This window comes from Canis lupus, chromosome 1 (genome assembly GCF_003254725.2).
Source record: "Canis lupus dingo isolate Sandy chromosome 1, ASM325472v2, whole genome shotgun sequence".
Classification (NCBI taxonomy): Eukaryota; Metazoa; Chordata; class Mammalia; order Carnivora; family Canidae; genus Canis; species Canis lupus.
The window spans coordinates 90,960,263-90,979,905 of NC_064243.1; the positions used below are offsets into that span (position 1 = coordinate 90,960,263).

The window sequence follows — 19,643 nt, forward strand, 5'->3', positions numbered from 1 at the left end:
CAGGCCACCAGTTCCAAGGATCATCCAGTATTGACTGCTGAGGAAACAGGTCTTTTCTGAAAGACCCCTCTGTGGAGAACTTAAGAAAGCTGTAAGGTCGTAGAGTGACCATAAAGGAGGATCTGGATACTCAGCCAGAGGAACTTCGTTGAAGGTGAACTTAGCAAGGTGAATGAGGAAAAGTGTTTAAAGAAACGGATGAAGAGACAAACCAAGCCCTCTGCATCCAAGGGTTCATCTGAAATATTTCACAACATTGAGAGGGCAAAGGGTAAAATGTTGGAAGCTGGGGATCCCTGGGTGGCGCAGCGGTTTGGCGCCTGCCTTTGGCCCAGGGCGCGATCCTGGAGACCAGGGATCGAATCCCACGTCGGGCTTCCGGTGCATGGAGCCTGCTTCTCCCTCTGCCTGTGTCTCTGCCTCTCTCTCTCTCTGTGTGACTATCATAAATCAAAAAAAAAAAAAAAAAAAATGTTGGAAGCTGATCCTTGGCAATTTGCCAAGGCCTGGAACAAAGCTTATTCTATATCCTAGGTTATTTGATGAGAAGAGGAAGGCAAATGCTTTAAAACAAAACAAAACCTCTTAACGCTTGTTTCTAGTGTGTTAAAGTTCATGTACTAAATAGATATTCATGTTACTATGTTTCACATTTTCTTGTGCACATATTATGGACATAAGAGTTTTTAGTTTTTCAACATACATTTGTAAGGGGCATGGAACAATCACAATTTCCTGATTATTAGACTGGCTTTTGGCAGTTTCAACTTGAATGGTCATTTTTTTTAATGGTCCCGTACTTCATGCAAAGCAAGATTGCACATGTGTGTGCACATGTGGATCTTTTTTGCTGAGAGTCAAGATGTTATGTATGGTGTTAAGGCTTTAGATGTATTATTCACCTAAGTTTACACACATAATTAGCCTTTTCCTGGTGGTTCAGTCTTCATTTGTGGTGTAAAGTAGAAAATACTATGGTTCAGGGTGTGGCTTATGCAGCCAAACTTCCAGAGCTGAAATCCTGGCTCTGCTTGCTTACCTTTGTCTGACCTGGAGGAAGATGCTCCGTCTCTCAGACCCTCCAGTTTCTTACCCATAACCTGAGCAGATAACAGTACCTGGCTCATAGTGTTGTTGCAAGGATTAAATGAGCAAATGTGTGTGAAGCACCGTGTGCCTGGCAACCGTGGAAACAATACGTGGTAGGGGCTGGTGGTGGTGGTAGTAAAAGCAGTGGAAGTATTCACGATGCCATGTATCTTCAGATGGATTGAAACTGGGGCTTTTTCCTCCATCAGACAGCCTCAGGCTGCAATGCTTTTAATTTCTTCTTGTGTTGTGTTACTTATGTGTTCTCTGTTAATTTGGCTTTTGCTGGTCTTTTTTTGCCTCTGTCTCAAGCAGAACAAGCGCCCTACTCTGAGCCGCCCTCTTGTTGGGATTTGATGCTTTTCACCCACAGAGGGGCTATAGCTCAGAGAATTTGTCTTGTGGCAGTGTGGAAGCCCTGAAGAGGGCTCGGTTGCTCGTGGATGGCCTGTCACCGGCAAGCCCAGAAGAGAACCATTTCTTTGGCTCAAGGGCCTCCAAATGAAGTTATACTCAGTCACTGTACACATTACTTGTCTGTCTCAAAAACATCATGTTAGTCTCTGTAAGCATTGAAATTTTACCACAATCTGTTACCTTCTCTTGGCATTTCAGTTTTTATTTTAATATACTGAGAACCTGAACTACGAAGTGACCTAGGCCTCCCTGAGAAGGCTCGCGTGGGGGATAAGTGGGTTATGAGTTATAGTAACTGATAAATGGTCTCCGGATTAAAAAAAAAAAAAAAGGCAGAATTGTATTTCTTTTAATTTCCCGTCATTTCTCTATGCCTCCTGCTGGCTCACAAATTCAGCTGGAGCATCGTGCTTGCCTAGCTTCTGAGAACAAAGGTGTTGGTGCATCATGTTGGTAATGTGGTAGGGTCTACAGGACCGAATGTTTCTGGGGCCACCCTCTACTAAATCTAAAAGTCATGCTCTGAACAGAGTACTGGGGCTTCATATTCCCCAAAAGGTACCCTATAGGCTTAGTTGATCCTGTGGCTTAAATAATTTTAATACTTCCTATACTTTTTTCCCCCCTCTTTCCACCCCAAAATTGCTTATACCTGAAATAGGGTTTGCTTTGCCTCATCTGGATTGTGGAAGCTTACCTTTCCCCCTTACTTCCCCTACATTTCCTCAGGGAGCTTGCTGATGCCATTAGCGGGAAAGAGAACACCTTGGTTCATTTTTGCAAAAGTAATCTGAAGTCGTTGAACAAGAAACTGAGAAACTCGCTGTACTGAGAATTTGGTAAAGAGCAGCTGCAGTCACTTACCTTAAAAGCCAGCACTGCCCATTTCAGTGGCCACCACCCAGGTGCCTATCAAATGAGTAAAGAAACCAGAGTCCACTAAATTAACAGGTCATCAGTTAATTACACCACAATGAAAAAGAAAAAAGAAAAACTATGCTGCTAAAAAAAAACTTTTAGATCAACTCCTTTCTTTCCTTGAATATCTTAGGCATTTGTTAAAAAATGTAAAGTTTGTGAATAGATGGACCACTGTTTACAGGTATTTTCTTATATCCTGGGTATTTCCTTTAACAACATTTGAATGGATAAGGATTTTTGGAAAAGGCTTCCCGTCCCTGGCAAGGGGCAAGAGAGAACGTGCTACCTGTCGAAATGCTATAAGGTCTGAGGTCAGAAGGAAAGCTAGCAAGATTTCAGTGGTATCCTGTGCTGTGTGTTGAGGTGGTAGGAACACGTAGGAACCTGCCATTGGGTCTGTTTGTTTTTTAAGTATATACAGTTTGATTCCCCCCCACCCCGCGCCCCACCCCAGCCCCATGACATTTTTTTTTCAATTGTGGTTAAAAAGCACATAATGCAAAAAACTATCTTAACTGTTCTAAGTGTACATTTTAGCAGATGTCTGTGCAGCCATCACTACTATACAGTGCATAACTTGTTCATTATCCCAACCCGAAATTCTACACTTCCTGAACAATAACTCCCCACTCTCCCCTCCACTCCATGCCTGGCAACCTCTGTTCTTCTTTCTCATGTAAGTGAAATCATACAGTATTTGTCCTTTGGTGTCTGGCTGATTCTACCTTGGGAACTGGGTTTTATGCTTATTTCTCTAACAGGTTGCTTTCGGGGATGGTATTGATAAAAATTTTTAAATTGTCCAAAGCCCCGAGTCTGAAATTCTGTATGCAGAAGTGCTAGTCTTTATTAAACCAAGTGACTAAAATGAGGTGGCATTTTAAGAACTCCATATTTGATTGTTGCTGTCATTTAAAAAAAAAAAAATCACTATAGTAAGAAAATTTCCCATACCTGAAATCCTAAAGTTTCTTTAAAAATCCACTTTTTTGTCACTGCTACTGCTGGTAGTCTGGTTATGTTGGGAATCGCTGCATGTCTTACTGGCATCTGGGGGTCTCAGCAGGGCTTGAGGGAGGTTTAGCCTCTCCTAATATTAGAATCAAGTTTAGCAGTGTGTGAGTGGGCTTCAGGAGGCAGTAGTATTGACATGTAATTGTCCTAACCCACATGCTTTAATGCTTAGCCCTCAGTCTGTAGCCCTACCCCCACCCCAGCAGCATTTGGGGTCCTCTTCTGGAATCTAATGCAAGTTACAAAGGGAGAAAGACCCCCAGAGAGAGCAAGAGACCCTGTCAGTGGGCAGAAACATGATATTTAAACATCACAGTTAGGTATTAGAATACTGAATCTCCCCCCTTCCCTATCCAAGAAATTCCCCATGCATTGTCTAGATGTCTTTAGAATTGCTCCTTTTGATTTTTCTTAAGATGGTCTGTTCCGGCGTTGGGGCTGTGCCACTCTGCGCGGTGGGCTTGGAGATCCTGAGTGGAAAAGGCAACCACAGTGAAAACAATGCCCCGGAGTTACGTGTGGCTTTTGTTCGCTTGTCCCTGTTTACCTATTCACAGCCATGGATCCAGTCCGCTGTGCCGTGTGGTACCGTGAAGTCAGGTACACCAGCGCCCCGTTACAGCGAGGGTTAAAAACAAGGATAATACCGACTCCCTGCACTGTCCGTCTTTCCCTAAAAGACACCGCGTGTGTCAGGATGACAGAGAGGGGCACGACCAGACCCACGTGTGGCCGATTCCCGGGTCGGGTCTGCCATGTGCTTTTGCAAGCTGCAAAAGTGTTTGCTCTAAAGCCGCTTTCCCTGCACGGCCGGCTCCTGCGTTTTGTTATCAGAACCTGGTGCTGCTTTCTTAGGAGCGAATTGAAGAAGGAGCCAGGCTGGATCTCATTTTTGTACATCCTGTGTTGTGAAAATGTATTCTTTAAAAAAAAAAAAAAAAGAAAGAAAGAAAGAAACGAAAGAAAGAAAGCGAAAGAAGGGGGGGAAGAAAAGGTTGCCATCCAGTGGAGGAAGGAGTAATTCCCAGCTTCATTCAGGAAAAACGCAGGCTGGAATATGCTTAACTATTTTAACTTGGCTGGGGATTTTTATCACCAGAAGGGTTTTTTTAGTGACATCCGGAGCCAAATGGGTGCCGTGTGCCTTTAAGGAAAGAAGTGCCTCACCAAACTTCCCTGTAGTTGTATCTCACCGTTTGGATAGGGAAGGAAAGTGTTAATTTCTTATTTGTACACTTTTTTTCCCCCGACTTCCTTCCTATTCACTTCATTAAATCTAGAGGCAGTTCAGCATGGGAGCCGTCTGTATGTTGAATTAGGGCTCGCACTCTTGCGCAACACGTCACCAGTCGGAAACTGGGGGTTTGCTTCTGTGATTTATTTCATTATTGTGCTGGTAAAAGGTTTGGAAGGGCATTCTTTTCGGGGTAGTACTTTAGCATTGTGTAGCAAGTTTTTTTTTTTTTTTTTTTTTTGGTGGCCCCCCCCACCTAGCACTGAGTTGAGTCAGTTGAGCCAGTTTAATAAATAATTTTTTAAATAAAAGAACAGTTTTAAATTTCCATGAATAATTTTTACTTCCATGCAGGAGTAAGCTTACTCTACTTCTTTAAGTGCGAAAAGCACTGGGAAATATTTAGTGAATTGATTTCCATTAGAAAAAGACCCTTAGAAATCCCTGAACATAAAGTACTGCATATGGATGTGTTTGGGGTCTTTGGGGAGGAGGGAAGATGTTTTGTAGCTGACTGCATTCCTGCATAAAACCTTAATTTAAGGGGAATAATGGTCAGTACTTTGTGTGTTTCCTTGTGATTTCCAGAACCTAAATTTAATATGAATCTGCACGTATTAGCAATTGTCATAAACATTGTTTCCACTAGTTCTTTTTGCAATTTGTTTTCGCTTCTTAGCTACTCCCAGATTCAGAGATTGATAAATCCAAATATCACGAGCTTGTGCTTTGTTCCGTTTTTGTTTTGTTTTTTTTCAAAATTAAGGGGAGGGGGGTGAGCTTAGAGCTATCCTTTTCACAACTTCCCCCTCTTCATGTATCCCACTGAAAAGAAAAACAATGAAAAATTTTACAGCAGGAAAGTGAAAGGGAAGTGTCACAGTTGTTCGGGATTTTCTTTAAGGAGAAAGAATGACATTGTATTAAAATGTTTGAAATTGAGAACATGCACATTGCTTTTACTGACATGTATTTAATGAAAAAAAATTATTTTATTAAAAAAAAATCCTCTTAGATTGCTCCAAAAACATGCAGTCTATTTTTTTAAGCACTAAAATGAGGTTTAAAATACCAAAGAAAAAAAGCATAAATTGTTTTTAATTTTTTAAAATAAATTTGAATATTAATTTGTTTTTTTTTTATTGGCTTAATTGTTAAAATGAGAGTAAGAATCAGAAACCATCTGAGCTAAAAATCTCTAATTCTGCTGCCTGGAATAATAAGGGGGAAAAATATGATAAGTAGTTGTCAATATTAAAACAGGCTGAAGGAGGAAGGCTTCGGGCCTTGTAGTAGGTAGAATGAAACAGCAGATTTGAGTATCCACAATCCTTTCAGTATTAAATTTTCAGTAAAATAAAATTACTTGTATATGAAAACATAGCCTTTCCCCAGCTCTCTTTTTTTTCCTGATCAGCTGATGAAGAGACTAGCAGCTCGCTGCTTTGCTGGCTTGTTAATTTTATCCCCACTAACTGTGATTTCCGATAGCCGGCCTGCTGATAGTGGTAAGGTAAATATCCTTTTTCGTTGCCGTCTTGAAGATTCAGTAGAACTACATCCCAGGCATGTGTAGGTGTGTAACACATCAAAAGCCGGTGTTCTCCGTATTTCTGTGTGCAACTGGGTGCTTGAGGAGAGCAGTACCATTAACTGTTGACAGCCTTGCATGCTGTATTTATTATTAGCATGTTCAGTCTCCAAGATTTGCGGGACAATTTCCTTTTCTTAATCTTCGCTTAGCTGCAGTGTGTTTAGCTGTATAGTGGGTGTCCTGCTTTTAGGCAAATGAATATTAATGAAATAATGTGGAGCTTTTTTTTTTCCTTTTCTTTTTTCTTTTTTCCTCATAACTCATCAGATCTCGCCTCCTTCATAGTGGTTATCTGAACACTGTAGGATCGTGATGGAAATTGTCTTTTGATTATTAAGGCCTAGCCTCAGACTGTCCCTTAGGATTCTGTCTCTGTGCATGTTGCTTCTATGGGTTTGCACATTGGAGGATGCATAGAAAACATTCTTTTAATCCCACTAGCATTTTTAACATGCCAGGTTGTTTTGTGTTCTGCACCAGGTTTTCTTCATAAAACCTTTCTTTTTCAGGAGGCATTGTACACAAGTGAAAGAAATTATGTCTGAGCTGTAATCACTCTTTATATTGATTGTTATACTCACATGATCATAAATATTAGCCATGTTTGGTGCTGTGGAGAAATGAAGGTAATTGCTTTATGATTAGGGCTCTTTCAGCTACGAGAAAGGATTGATTAGCATTTGCATACTGGAAGCAATATTGAGAGGCAGGAGGAACAAATAACAACATCAGTTATTCTGTGTGAGAAAGCAATCTTGAAATGTAATTTAAAGGTTTTTTTTTTTTAATTTTCTTTTTCATGGTCAAATTTTCTTTTATCTATTTTTTTATTGCAGTTTTTCTTTTATTTTTCTTAAGTTTTGAGATTTATCAGGGTGGGGGGAAGAAAAGTTTAAACTTCTGGGTCTGTCACATGGATCTTTTAGCCATTTACGAACAGGTTTCTTTTATACCTGGTTGTTTTTATAGCTATTTTATTATCTCTCTGCATTAGTGCTGCTGGCTCTGGTTTAAAGCAAGCGTTTGCAGGTAATTGGAAAAAAGTGTTTGTTGTTTGTGAGTGTGTGTGTTCTTTATCAGATGATTTAAGTGCGTTTACCAAGGAATGTGGCTTTGTACTTCCTGTTTCCTTGTTTACTAATTGCTACGTTAGAACAAAAATCTGGATGGAATTCTGATTTATGTTGTGAATCATGAGTAAATTGATGTAAAACCTCAAAAAAGGGTCAGAGCTTATATGATTGTAAGGATGTTTTCTTAGAGGGATTTTTTCTTCACCCATCCCTTGTTTTGTTTTGTTTTACTGTTCTCCCCCCCCCCCCCTTTACAGTAATGAGACAATTAAGGTCTTTTTCTTACATTGAGCTAAAATTTCATTTGGATTCAGTTATCTTTCAGACACTTAAATGTATAGCTCTTTTTGTACTCGTCATTTCTTCTCACGATTAGTGTTTCCGGCTTTCAACATATTTTGTTCACGGATTAGACTTGGTTTTAAGATGCATTGATTCAATATGGCGGTCTTTGCTCTTTCTTCTTACTTGACTGATTACTGTTAACTTCTATTTTTTTTTATTATTTGATTTTTGTTAGTTTAATTTTATTCTTACTACTCAGGTTGGCTTTTTAAAATTTTCTTGGTGATTCTCTTGTCTTGAATTTTCTTCCTTCGTTCCCTGCTACACCAGGCCATTGAAGACGGCAATTTGGAAGAAATGGAAGAGGAAGTACGGCTCAAGAAGCGAAAAAGACGAAGAAATGTGGATAAAGATCCGGCAAAAGAAGATGTGGAAAAAGCCAAGAAGAGGAGAGGCCGCCCTCCAGCTGAGAAACTATCCCCAAATCCCCCCAAACTGACGAAGCAGATGAACGCCATCATCGATACTGTGATAAACTACAAGGACAGGTGAGTGTTTCACTCTTAAACCTTGATCATCTTCCCCAAGAGTACGATTGATAATTCACCACAGAGCAAGATTTAGGAAGGTGTGTACTGGGACGTTAAGGTTCTTTCTACTTTCATGTTTCACAGCTTTTGCCCCAAAGGTGTCAGAAACTTTGTACCATGTTCACAATGGCTGCTCTTGCTATTTGGGATGCTATTTTACCAGCTATTATTTGAGATATTTGGAAATAGTTTAGATTACAAAATTAAAGTCTAAGCTGGAGGAGGATTCTTAAGGATCTCTAAAATACCATCCTTTATGGGGAAGGATTTGGAATGGTAGCGTGAAATTCTACTTTTGGGCTGAGTTGTTAGGGAGAGAAGAATCCTAGCATACTTAAGGTAAATATTTCATGTCAAGACTCTGTTGAAAACCAAACAGATGCTTCGTCAAAAATACCATTCCTTCTTTCCTTCCAACACACTTGAATATCTGAGTGCTTGTTTGAACCATCTCCTTCTTCATAATGATACTACTTAGCATGGCATTTCAGCAGATGTAACTCGTTTTCATGGAACTTTTCAGTGTGATCGTTAAGAAATCTGTGCTGGACACTATTATCCCCAGACCTGTGTCTGTCAGCCCAATACAGTAGATAAACTAGTTAGGCTACATTTTGGGTAGTTGTTTTGGTTTCTGCTTGATAATCATGTGATGCAGTTTTCATAGGAAGATCACCTCTCCTTCCAATTGAAGAATTAGGAAACAAAAGAATTAAACATTGTATTTCTCTTGATGGCAGAGTGGCATTGATCAGTTTTTGGTTACCATTTTTTTTTTTTTTTACATTAACTAGTGTTGCTCTGTACACCTGGGAGTATTTAACATGAATAACTAAGTTGTGATTTTAGTTTCTCATTGTGACTTTAGTGCATGTGTATTACCAGGAAGAAAACCTCGTAATAAAGATGAAGTAGTATAAAAAGGAAGAAACTTCCACCTAGAGGTTTTTTTGTTAGGTCTAAGTTATATTTTCTGTAAGAAGTCTCCAGAAATGGTGAAAAGTGGTAGGAGGAGGTGTGTGTGAAAGAGTCAGAATTTCATGCCCCTCTTTGTGTCCCAGATTTTTTAGGTTCTCTGCTTACTCTTTTTTTGTTGTTCTTTTTTTCTTTCAAGTGTATCCCCTTGCATATTTCAGAAGTGGCAATAAAGAGCAGCCCTATTATATTGGGTTTGGGTAAGCTGCTCATTGACATGGGTATGACAGCCGTCCAGGAAAGAAAATTTGGCCACAGGTCGTTTCTTTGACCAAAGCGAACATGCAGACTTGTTTGTATACTAAGAGTTAGTAACACTGTCAAGTTTCTCTTCGTCCCCAGCCCTACCAATAGATGTGCCACAGGCAGGAACAGTTTCTAGGAAACCAGCTTGAACAGTGATGATGCCTTATTTTATCAGCCTCTTGTGTAAGGAAAAAACGTAGAAAGAATCACTCTTGCATATACCACCAACTCTTTTGCCTTTGTCTCACGGGAGCACAACATCTGTTACTTTGACCAAGTATGCCTTATTCATAAACTGTTGAGTGAGAAGGGCCATAGAAACGCTGAGAAGAGCCAAGAAGAGGTTTAGAACCTAGACCTTCTATTCCAGGTGATGGCTAGCTCCTCCTTTAATGGCATAAAAGAGGTCACCAGCTGCTGGTCCACATACTGCCAACAGATTGATTTGTTTCATGGTTCATGTTGTGTAGGGCCTGGGTAGGAAAAAAGCAAACAGATAAAACTGGAGAGAATTTCTTATAAACCTCAAGTGTTTTCCGTTATGTTTGCAAAACCCAAAAATCATGCTACATTCTACCCAAGTTTCCCTAAGGTCACATTTGGTGGGACTGAAGAAGTGGCTCCCCCTTCTCCATGGGCTCTCCTGATCTGGGGTGTCCCACTCCCCATCACCTGCTCTCATCCTTCCAGTGTGGAGTGCTTGCTGCCATCTGTCATCATGCTTTTCACACCTGGCCTGCCTGACTCCTTTATATTACCTGCAGGCTCCACAGCTTTTTGGGTTTATGACTTCCTAAAACACAAAGCTAGGGGCTGACCACTTTCCTCGAAACCACCACAAAATTTGAGGTTCCATCCCTTACCCCTCAGCTGAGCACAGCTCTGTAGGTGACAGCACAAGCTGTAGTCTGGGTTTAGCTACCCTTGGTTGAGTCTAACTCCAGGGTTTACTACCTATGGGGCACTTGGGCAACTTCCTCAATCTCTGTGAGCCTGTTTTCCTCATCCACAAAATGGGATGATAACCATAACTGCCTCTAGAGGTGTTAGGTGAATTTGGTGAGTTAATATAGACCAAGCTCATGGAGTCATCTCATTATTAATAATCAGCCTTTCAGACTACTTTTAGCTCATCAGGTGGGTAAATGGAGCTCTGAGTGCTTTAAAAGAAGCATCCTTCCTAATAGGATTTCCGTCCTATTTTTTCCCCTGAAAATAGAAAATAGTTTCAGTGGGACTGATTACTGAGCATGTCTTTGGTTGTATTGTAGGGGAAGAATATTTAAATATTTTAGCATGCAGACATTAAGTACTTTTTTCCTCCCCTTTCTCTGGTTTTAATTACTTATTTAACCCTTTCTTGAAAAGTACCCTCCTAAGGCTCATTCTGTGAGCTTCCACATTTGGGTACATTCTGGGGTGTATGTACTCAGTTACTGCTGTGTGTTTCATGGATTTTTTTTTGTGTGTGTTAGTAATCTAGAAAAAGCACTTATTCTGAATATTTCTGTGTTTTATTTCTCTTACCAAACTTGGTGCTCAAGTAGGAGGCACTCAAATTAGTAGGGCCTTAATTGGATACATTGTTATATTTTTGTTGGTTTTAGAAAATACTGCTGGGAAATTCACCTACCCTTCCATGTGTTGAGATTTCTGTACCATTAAAGTCAGCTACTAATATAGCAATTCAACCTACCTGTGCAAGAAATACCACCTGTACTAATCTCCCTCCTATCACCTCAGCCAAATGTTAGGGCTCTGACAGTCATACAGATTAGCAGTGTATTAAATAAGAACTGCCATCTATATTTAACTGATATATAAGAATTAATTAGCTCTCATGAGACAGTTTTTTCAAAGTTCTTGCATGATTCTGGGACAGATGTATCTTTCTTTTTTATAAAGAACTAGGATAATTTAAGCATCTATTTATTGCCTTTGTTTTCAGTGCCAGGCCTTTTTTTTTTTTTTTTTTTTTTTTTAAAGAAGGATACTTTTTCAGATGTGACCCCAAAGAGCCAATAATTTTGTGTGATTCACAAATGTAAGATCCTCTGTATAGATTGCTGTCTAAAGGTAGTACTGGTCAGCTACTCTCTTGTTTCTACCATTTTCTTTCAAGTCAAGGGTTTGTTAGAAGGTTTTGTTTTGACTCAACTATATCATGCATTGTTTTCTGCCTCTATACAAGGCTTTTAAAAATCCTGTTCTAAGATTATGTCATATTTAACCTAAGACTCAATTTCTTTAAAAAGGATTAATCCTAATCTGCATCTGTAACTCTTTAAAAATTGCTCCAGGGATGAGATCAAGAATAAGGTGTTGAGGGATAGGGTCTCAGAGAGAGAACTGTCCCAAATCTAGAGACATGGCTTTGAGTTACTTGGATAAGGGAAAGATTCTAGATTGTTTCAGGGTTGTAGCTGTCTCCGGTTCAACTTCCCACAACCCAGATGCTTCACCCTCATCACCTTTGACAGATCGCTATCCAACCTCTGTGAGGGTGCTCCCAAGAGTTAGTTCACTATGTTAGGGGGCATGCCGTTCATGACACTGAAGCACACCTCTAAACACAGTCCTTTCCTTTATTTTTTTTTATTTTTATTTTTTAGTCCTTTCCTTTATTAAAATGGATTCAGCCTTCTGATTTCTAGCGATTCTACTTGGACCTTCCGAGAGTAAATCTGTCCTCATTCCAAGAAATGTCCTTTGTGAACGTGTCCACCTAAGGACACACTCCTTGAGGCTGAAACACCTCCCTTTGCTCTCTGAGTGATATCTAGATTTGTACCACCTAGTCCTGTTCCTTAGGCACATCCTACCTTCTTAGTGTCCCATTTTAAATATGACGCCCAGAGCTCTGAAGGTATTCTGATGGCTAACTGCAGGGTGGCCAGCTTCCTTGATCTGTACACCAAAATTCTGTTACCGTAACTCAGGAGTGTATTAACATTTTCCAGCAGCTCTGACACAGACTTAACCTTTATGGAACATGGGACTTGTTGAAAAGCTCCCTCAAAACATGCAGAAAGTTCTTTTGTCACTTGAATGCTGCCAAGGTTAGCGTTCAACTGAGGATTTTTCTTTTTTTTTAACCTGTATTTACTGACTTCATTCTTTTCCCTGTGCAGTTCCATTTATCTGATTCATGTCCAATCCTTATAGTCTACTTTTACAACTTAATTTTTAGGGTTTAAAAAAAAATCATGTTTCCTTGTCTAAGTCTTTTGGTCATCAGAAGATTTGTTATAAGCTGTTGCTGAGAACCTTCTAAAGGGCAAAGGACAGGTCTCAATTATGTGCCCCCTGAAAATCACTTCAGGTTGACAAGAAAAGTAACTAGTAATCCTAAAGTCGATTAGCCATCTGCGAACTCACATGACCGTGCCATCATGTCACGCACATTCATCTATACTTTGTCAAGGCTATCAAAAAAGGCTGAAACCAAGAGACACCACATTTGTGGCCTTTCCAATCTATCCACCTGGAAACCCTGCTGAAAGAATGAAATGAGGTTAGCCTGCCATGGTTTTTTCTAGGAGACCCCCTGCTGGTACTTAAATGATGTTATTTATCTTCTCTAAATAGCCCTGTGGCATCTGAATAATTTCTTCTAAATTTTTTACTGAGGGTCTACATCAAGCATAGCAGCCTTGAGTTTCCTTTTTCATTTTGACATGAGGACCCTGGCACTCTTCTCATCTTCTGACTCCATTTCTATTCTTTGTGATTTCTTAAACATTATTAGAAGCAATCCACACACTCCTTCAGGATTTAATTAGTTTGCAACTGAAACTTGGATTCATTTGAAGTGCCTTCATATGCTCTGTTGACTCTCCCATTGGTAGCTTTTGTTCATTTATTGTGCCTTACTTTTCAAATCTGAGCATTGTTCTCATCCCTAAAGAATCTGGAAACAGATGAGGTCATGTCATCTCCTTGCTCCCTGATAACTGCTTGAGGACTGTAGCAGGAACATTCCAGGAGGACTGGCCCTGCTCTCTGCAAACAGTTGGGATTTCAGGTTGAGCGCTGAGGATGGACACAGGGAAGCAGTGGGGGAGGCAGAAGATACCTGTCTGGCTGGTCTGAAACCAGGTGGATGAAACCCTGGCCCCCAATGGGGTTGGGGGGGTGGGGTAGGGCTGGTGACCCCTGGGCTGGGCTCCTTCCTCCCTGACACTCTTGAAGATCTGCTGTCCTCCCTGAACAAAGACTGTTATCTTCTTGCCCCAAATTTTAAGAAGCCTGTCAATATGTCTAAGAATGGTGGAAAGTCTTGGCTTGTTCAGAATTTTAGCTCCTCACATTGTAAGAAATCATTCATTCATCTTGGAAATATTTATGGCCTTCCTCCCTTATTTTCAGCCCTATACTGCAGAACAGGGACAGAGGGTTCAAAAAACAACAACAACAACAAAAACACCTCAAAGTGCTTATCCCACTCATTCACTGTATGGGCATTGGAAGAGATAGTCTTCCTACCAGATGGGGTCTTCCTTCAAACAGGTGGCTGACCAGGGGAATTTGGGGAGGGAAGAGGTCATTTGAGCCCATGATACGAAGGTACAATGACATTTCCCTGTGTTTAGAGTCACTTTTAGAAAACAGAACTATCGCTGTAAAGACATTTACCTTGGGAAAGGAGAGGCAACATTTCTTTCCTTTACCTTTTAGAACCCTTCCAAGGAAGGACTCCATAGACTTCAAACCTTAGGACTAAGTGTACTTGTTTACCTCCTGTACACACCAAAATCACTTGTAGCATTTCCCTCGGTTTCAGGAAGGCCAAGCTGCTGTTTTTGAAGGTCCACATCTCATCAACCCATTCTCCAGAAGGGATGGGCTCCTGTTAAAAATGTTGCCTTGTTCCAAGGTTTTCTCTCAAGTGCTTGACCTGAAGTGTATTGTTTACCGAGTGGAGGCTTTCCCTCATGGATCACCATCCAGAGGTTTCGATCTACAGTGGACTGTTCATACCTCTCCAAAATAGATTTGTAGTAACAGATTTTTAAAGCCAAATCCATGTTATTGTATTCTTTTTCTGGTTTTTGTTTTGGTATTTTGTACCTTTTTTCTTTGCTCAAAGTGATCAGATCACTGACCTGTGTAGGTCTGTCCCCATGCACTCCTTATGGTGATCATTTGATATTATTTGCTGGGATCTCTTTTGTTCTGAGGCTTGCATCCCCCACCCCTCTTCATTAATTTCAGCTCACAGAACCTTGCCCGTCTTCTCTGTATTATTTACATCCTGTTCTATAAAATGTGTAAGATAATATTTTCTGTTGCCAAGTTTCTCTTTCTTCATGACTACATGTTCTGAGACAATGTGATCTGTTTTTGGCCTCTGTAGCCCCATGGCTAACATTATCATCAACCTAGTGTCCCAAAGGCGCAGCAGAAAAAGCATTCCCAGTCCTGTGCCTTATTCCTGATACTCACTCTGATACCAAGTTCCCTCAACACATGCATGAGCATCTGTCCTGGACACCCCAGCTTCTGAGGCCTCACACACTTCTCCAAGTAGGCCATCCTCATGGCAGGCCTTGCCTGGGGCAGCCATGTGCTGCCTGTGCCCCCCACCTCCAGGCTGCTCTTCATCCTGCTTGTCTGGGGTGTGTATCTGAGCCTGCCTCACTGGTAACTTGCATGGCTTCCCATCATCTAGTGGATGATAATCGAACTTCTTAGCACAGTTGGAAAGGTAGTCAGTCATCCATGGTCTGGCCTTGATGACCTTCCCAATTTCCTTTTCTGTCATGTCCCTGCCTGTTCCTCCTTTTATTTCAGACATTCCAGCTCAGTCTCTTTTTTTCCACCTTTTGGCTCCTGGGTTTATGCTTTTCCCCCTCTGCTGTGCCCCCAAGCCCTTCTAAGAGCCAGCAGTGGCTTCCAGAAGGTATTTTGTAAGCGGCCACACCTGTCACACCTGCGTAGGCTGTGTATGCCAGAGGGCGTTGTCCTCCCCTAGAGTTAAGGTCTGGATGGGAGGGAGGTTTCTCCTGCGATTTCTCCTGTTTTATTTGCCACCACACCAAGGGACACCAGTATAGCAGGTTCAGAATGGCTCAGTGGAAGGTGCTTCCCTAGAGGCCTGTGGAAGGGCCAGAGGTGTCAGGTGGTGGTTGTCCTTTCCAGTGGAAGCAATTTACTCGAAAAGCGCAGAGGTCTGGGACGCAGTGCCAGCTACCGGGTGGTGTCATCTGGAGGGCCCTCCTTAGGCTGGCGGCTGTCGCAACGTGCACTCCAGCTACCTGAGGTGAGTAGGAGGAGGAGCCAGCCTCTCCGCAGCAGATGCTGCCTGACTTGCCATTGCTTCTGGAGTCGTGGATGGAACCTGTGCGCAGAGAAAGGGAACTGGATTAACAGGCATTTACATGTTTCAGACAAGGAGAAGTCTCAGAGACGTTAGGAAATCATTTGGGGGGGTGGGGTCCTCCCCCCTTTTCTGTAGAACTGCGTTTTTTCAGAGTGTGGTTCCACACATGACCTCGTGTGGTCTGCCCCCAAGTCCCATGAGGAGGCGGGGCAGGCAGGTGAGCGGTCCGAGGCCTGGAAAAGGGAAATGACTCCCCCCACAACGCCCCACCCCAAGGTCACCCAACATAGAAGGAAGAGCTGGGCTGGGGCTCGAACCCAGGTCTTCTGACTCCGGTGTTCTTTCTACTCTACCGCAGGTGTAACGTGGAGAAGGTGCCCGGTAATTCTCAGTTGGAAATAGAAGGAAACAGGTCAGGATCTGTCTTGCATCCCCTTGTCTCTGAATACAGGTGTCCCTTGGCACAGCGGACAGACCGACTCCGAAGGAGCCGGGAGCACACTTCTCCACGTGCCTCCCGACCCCCCACCCGCACCCGCACCCCCCGCCGCCTTGGGCTGGGAGACGGGGGCGCACGGATACTCGAAAACACCTGTCAGGGCTTTCCAGCGTGTCTGTGCCGTGCGGCGCTTTGGCGGTGCCCGGTCTGTAAACGCCCTTCTCACACAGGCGGCGTCCGGAGCCCCCGGCAGGCCTGCCTCGCTGCCTCGCCCGCGGGAGGGGGCTTCTGTGGCTTCTCCCCGCCCCGCCGTCCCGACCCCCGCTCCCAGCGCAGCTTCGGGCTGACTTCCGCCGCCTCCTAACTTCCGGCCGCCTCGGGGTAGACGCTTCCTGAGCCGCGCCCGTGGCGCGTGGCTGTCCAGGAGGGCGCGAGGAGCCGTGTGCGCATGCGCCCGCGCCCGTTTCTGCCGTCATGGCGGCGGGCCTGCGGAGGGTTTGCGCCCTGGGCGTGGCTTCCGGGGCCCCGCCCCTGCCACGTGGCCTCCCCATCGGCCTCAGCCCGTTGGTTGGCCCTCCGGGTGCTGCTTCCGCTGCGGGTGCGAAACGGAAATGCTCCCCTAGGGGCTTTGTGAGGATGAGGCGATGTTGGTCGAGCGGCCCAGGAGGATGCGCACGATTTCCCGGGGTTAGGAGCCACTAGAACTACATGGAAGGTTTTTGTTTTTATTCTTTATTTTTTTTTTTGTTTGCTTTCAGTCAGCCTGAACTTAAAAAGGGTATGATCCTTGACTGTCCATATTCCACTCTTTTGGGTTGACCCAGTAACATCCTTGACAGCATTTTCTCCCCACACTAGTGTAGGGTGAGCCAGCCTAGGGCCAGGAGGAAGAAGTCTTGAAGCTGCTGCTCTTCTGCGTTCCAGAAGGAATACCCATCCCCAGTTGTGTCAATAGGATGGTTAAAGGTGGGGGAGACCTGCGCCTGCCCCATGTCTGTGTGGGCGTGGGACTGTTGGAGGGCATGGTGGATTTGTTTGACGATTCTTGTTGGTGTTCAGGAAACAGCGTTGGGTCCTGGAACCCAGACACCCTAATAAATGTAGGGTGTACTGTGGGACATCAAGAATTGGGTTCCACTTTTGCCATCACGGAACTCAGTCTGGATTTGCATTTGGGATTGAATCAACAAATAACTGGACTTTATTAGTGGGGCCACTTTAAAATAAGGAAGCAGCTTGGATAACAGCTTCCGCCACCCCAACAGGGAAAGGAGGAGGCTTTATGGTCCAAATGGCATGATGTGGCTCAATGGCCAACCCAGCCAACAAGGACAGACATAAGCTCATTTTACCCCTCTTCCATCAAAACGGTCTTGTGACCATGAAAAATGGAGTGATCACAACTTAAAAGGGAATTGGAAGCCTCCGATGTCATGCCTGGGCTTTTTGGCGGGGATGATACGGCTGTGTGTAGTTGACACCTAGATAGATTCATTTTTACGGAAGGCACATTTAAACTACAATTTCGAGAGCCATAGCAAGGGCCTTGACGTTTCCTCCCTCCGGGCTCTGGAGTCTTTCTCGTCCCTTACTGTCAGGTATGCTGCTTTTTTCCACGCCCATGTGCCGGAGTTTATGATGTGTGTTGTTCAGAACTTGCATTAGGATGAACAGAATTTGAAAGTTCTTTTCATGTGTTGAGAAGCACTGAGCATTTTCTGTATCAGTCTGTGCGAGTATTGAGAAAGGGGGGTAGAGAAATGAATAAAACGGAATGCCTGAAAGCATAGTGGGAAAGAGCTATAAAGGAAGAACACGTACCCAGTTATGAGTACAGTGTGGTGTACGGGGGGCACGGTGCAGGAGAAGTAAAGGCCTCACTCAAGTCTTCTTGTGGGCAGGGTGAGGATTCCCATGTAGACCGCAGGGGTGGTGGACGAGGCAGAAGCACTTGGTGTCGTGTGGCGGGCAGCCATGGTGATAAGGAAAAGCAGGACCCTCTAGAGACCATGTGAATCCGAGAAGGACGGGTCCCTGCAGTGCAAGGAATGGGGGGAAAGCATGGGACAAGGCAGTGGGTATGAGGACGGATGTGACTTCTCAGAGGTGTGACTGATGAGACTCCAGAGCAGACCCGATGTGAGAGAGGAGGATCTACAGATCACCCTTGGGTCCCTGGTAAGTGAATGTGGTGCCACTCACAGGAACTCGGATGAAAGGACAGGTGGCATGTGTGGGTGCCACGTGCACGTGTGCACAGCTACCCCGCCCAGCCTACTCCCTCCCTGGAAGTCCGATTTCTCTCTATGGCTATAAACTGCCCTTGATGTTGTGATTATGTTGCTAGTATTGACTATCCCTTCAGGACTAGCCAAGAAGCTCTTTTAGATGAAATTTATTTTTAGCAGTGTTGTCACCAGACATGGTGTCTTTCTCTAATAGGGGAGAGAGGCTATGATCTGCTATGGATCTCGGTCTCAAGCACTTTTGTGTATAGTAGCCCTAATTAGACTAGAGAGAAACTGTTGTGAAATAGTAGTGTGACCACGTAGACACACTTGTAGAAAATCTTCCTTCCAGGTGAGGAGCCTTTCTTCCTATATTGGATATTTGGCGCTTAGCCTCAGGGCTGACAGTTTATCTTATGTAGCTACAGCCTGGTGAGGTCATAACTTCATGCGTTGTCTGGGATGGTGCTCCCCAGACTGGAGTCCTCAAACTCCAGCCCTATAGCTTCTGCAGTGAGAGACGCTGAGAAATCTGACCAAAAATAACCTGTTGAACCTCGTTCCACCTGGTGTATCCCCAAAACTCCTTGGACGAACAGACCCCTTTTTCCAGGGAAAACAGTTAAAAATCCATGAAGCATGTGTTCCATGGAGCACACTTTGGGAAATGCTGAGGAGTTGCATTTCATCCAGGGAGAGTTTGCTCAGGGAAATGTGGGTTTCGGTACTTTATTTTTCCCTCATAACAAATACTGATACTTTTCATCTGTTCAATCAAATAGGCTATTTTGACTCCTGGCGACTTGACACTTATTTATGATGCTCGGCCAATTATACCCACATAAAGCAAGTGGGCAGCCTGCAAATAAACTTAGCCTGTTCTCTTTCCAAGGCGCAGAAGGCCTCCGGAGGCTTCCAGGGTCAGTCTGGCCCGGAAATCCAGGGTCTCTGCCTCTCAGAGCTGCAGACCAATACCAGCATAAATGACCTCTCTCTGAGGGAGGAGGAGGAGTCCCAGCTGGAATAACAAACCAGATTTTCTTACAGGCTGATAAAACTGTCTTTAAAGCCACTCTACAAGCATTTTAATAAAAAATGGATTGCTCCATAAGATGGCAGTTATTGGACATATATGTTCTTTCATATTTGTGGGGGAAAAAAAATCTGCCTCTTTCCTTAGAATCACATGTCCTATGTCTTCCTTAGGAGTTTGCTG

General features: G+C 43.3%; 1 protein-coding gene across 5 annotated transcripts in view; it reads left to right on the forward strand.

Moving 5' to 3' along the window:
• SMARCA2 (SWI/SNF related, matrix associated, actin dependent regulator of chromatin, subfamily a, member 2) overlaps window positions 1–19,643 on the forward strand; it is a 175,119-nt gene that overhangs the window by 128,317 nt on the left and 27,159 nt on the right. For 4 of the 5 annotated variants that reach the window (XM_025423415.3, XM_025423418.3, XM_025423416.3 and 1 more), the window contains exons 28-29: window positions 7,958–8,175; window positions 16,119–16,172. In XM_025423415.3, coding sequence (XP_025279200.1) covers window positions 7,958–8,175; window positions 16,119–16,172 — 272 coding nt within the window. The remainder of the gene's footprint in view (window positions 1–7,957; window positions 8,176–16,118; window positions 16,173–19,643) is intronic. The other variant, XM_049092459.1, reaches the window with a different exon arrangement.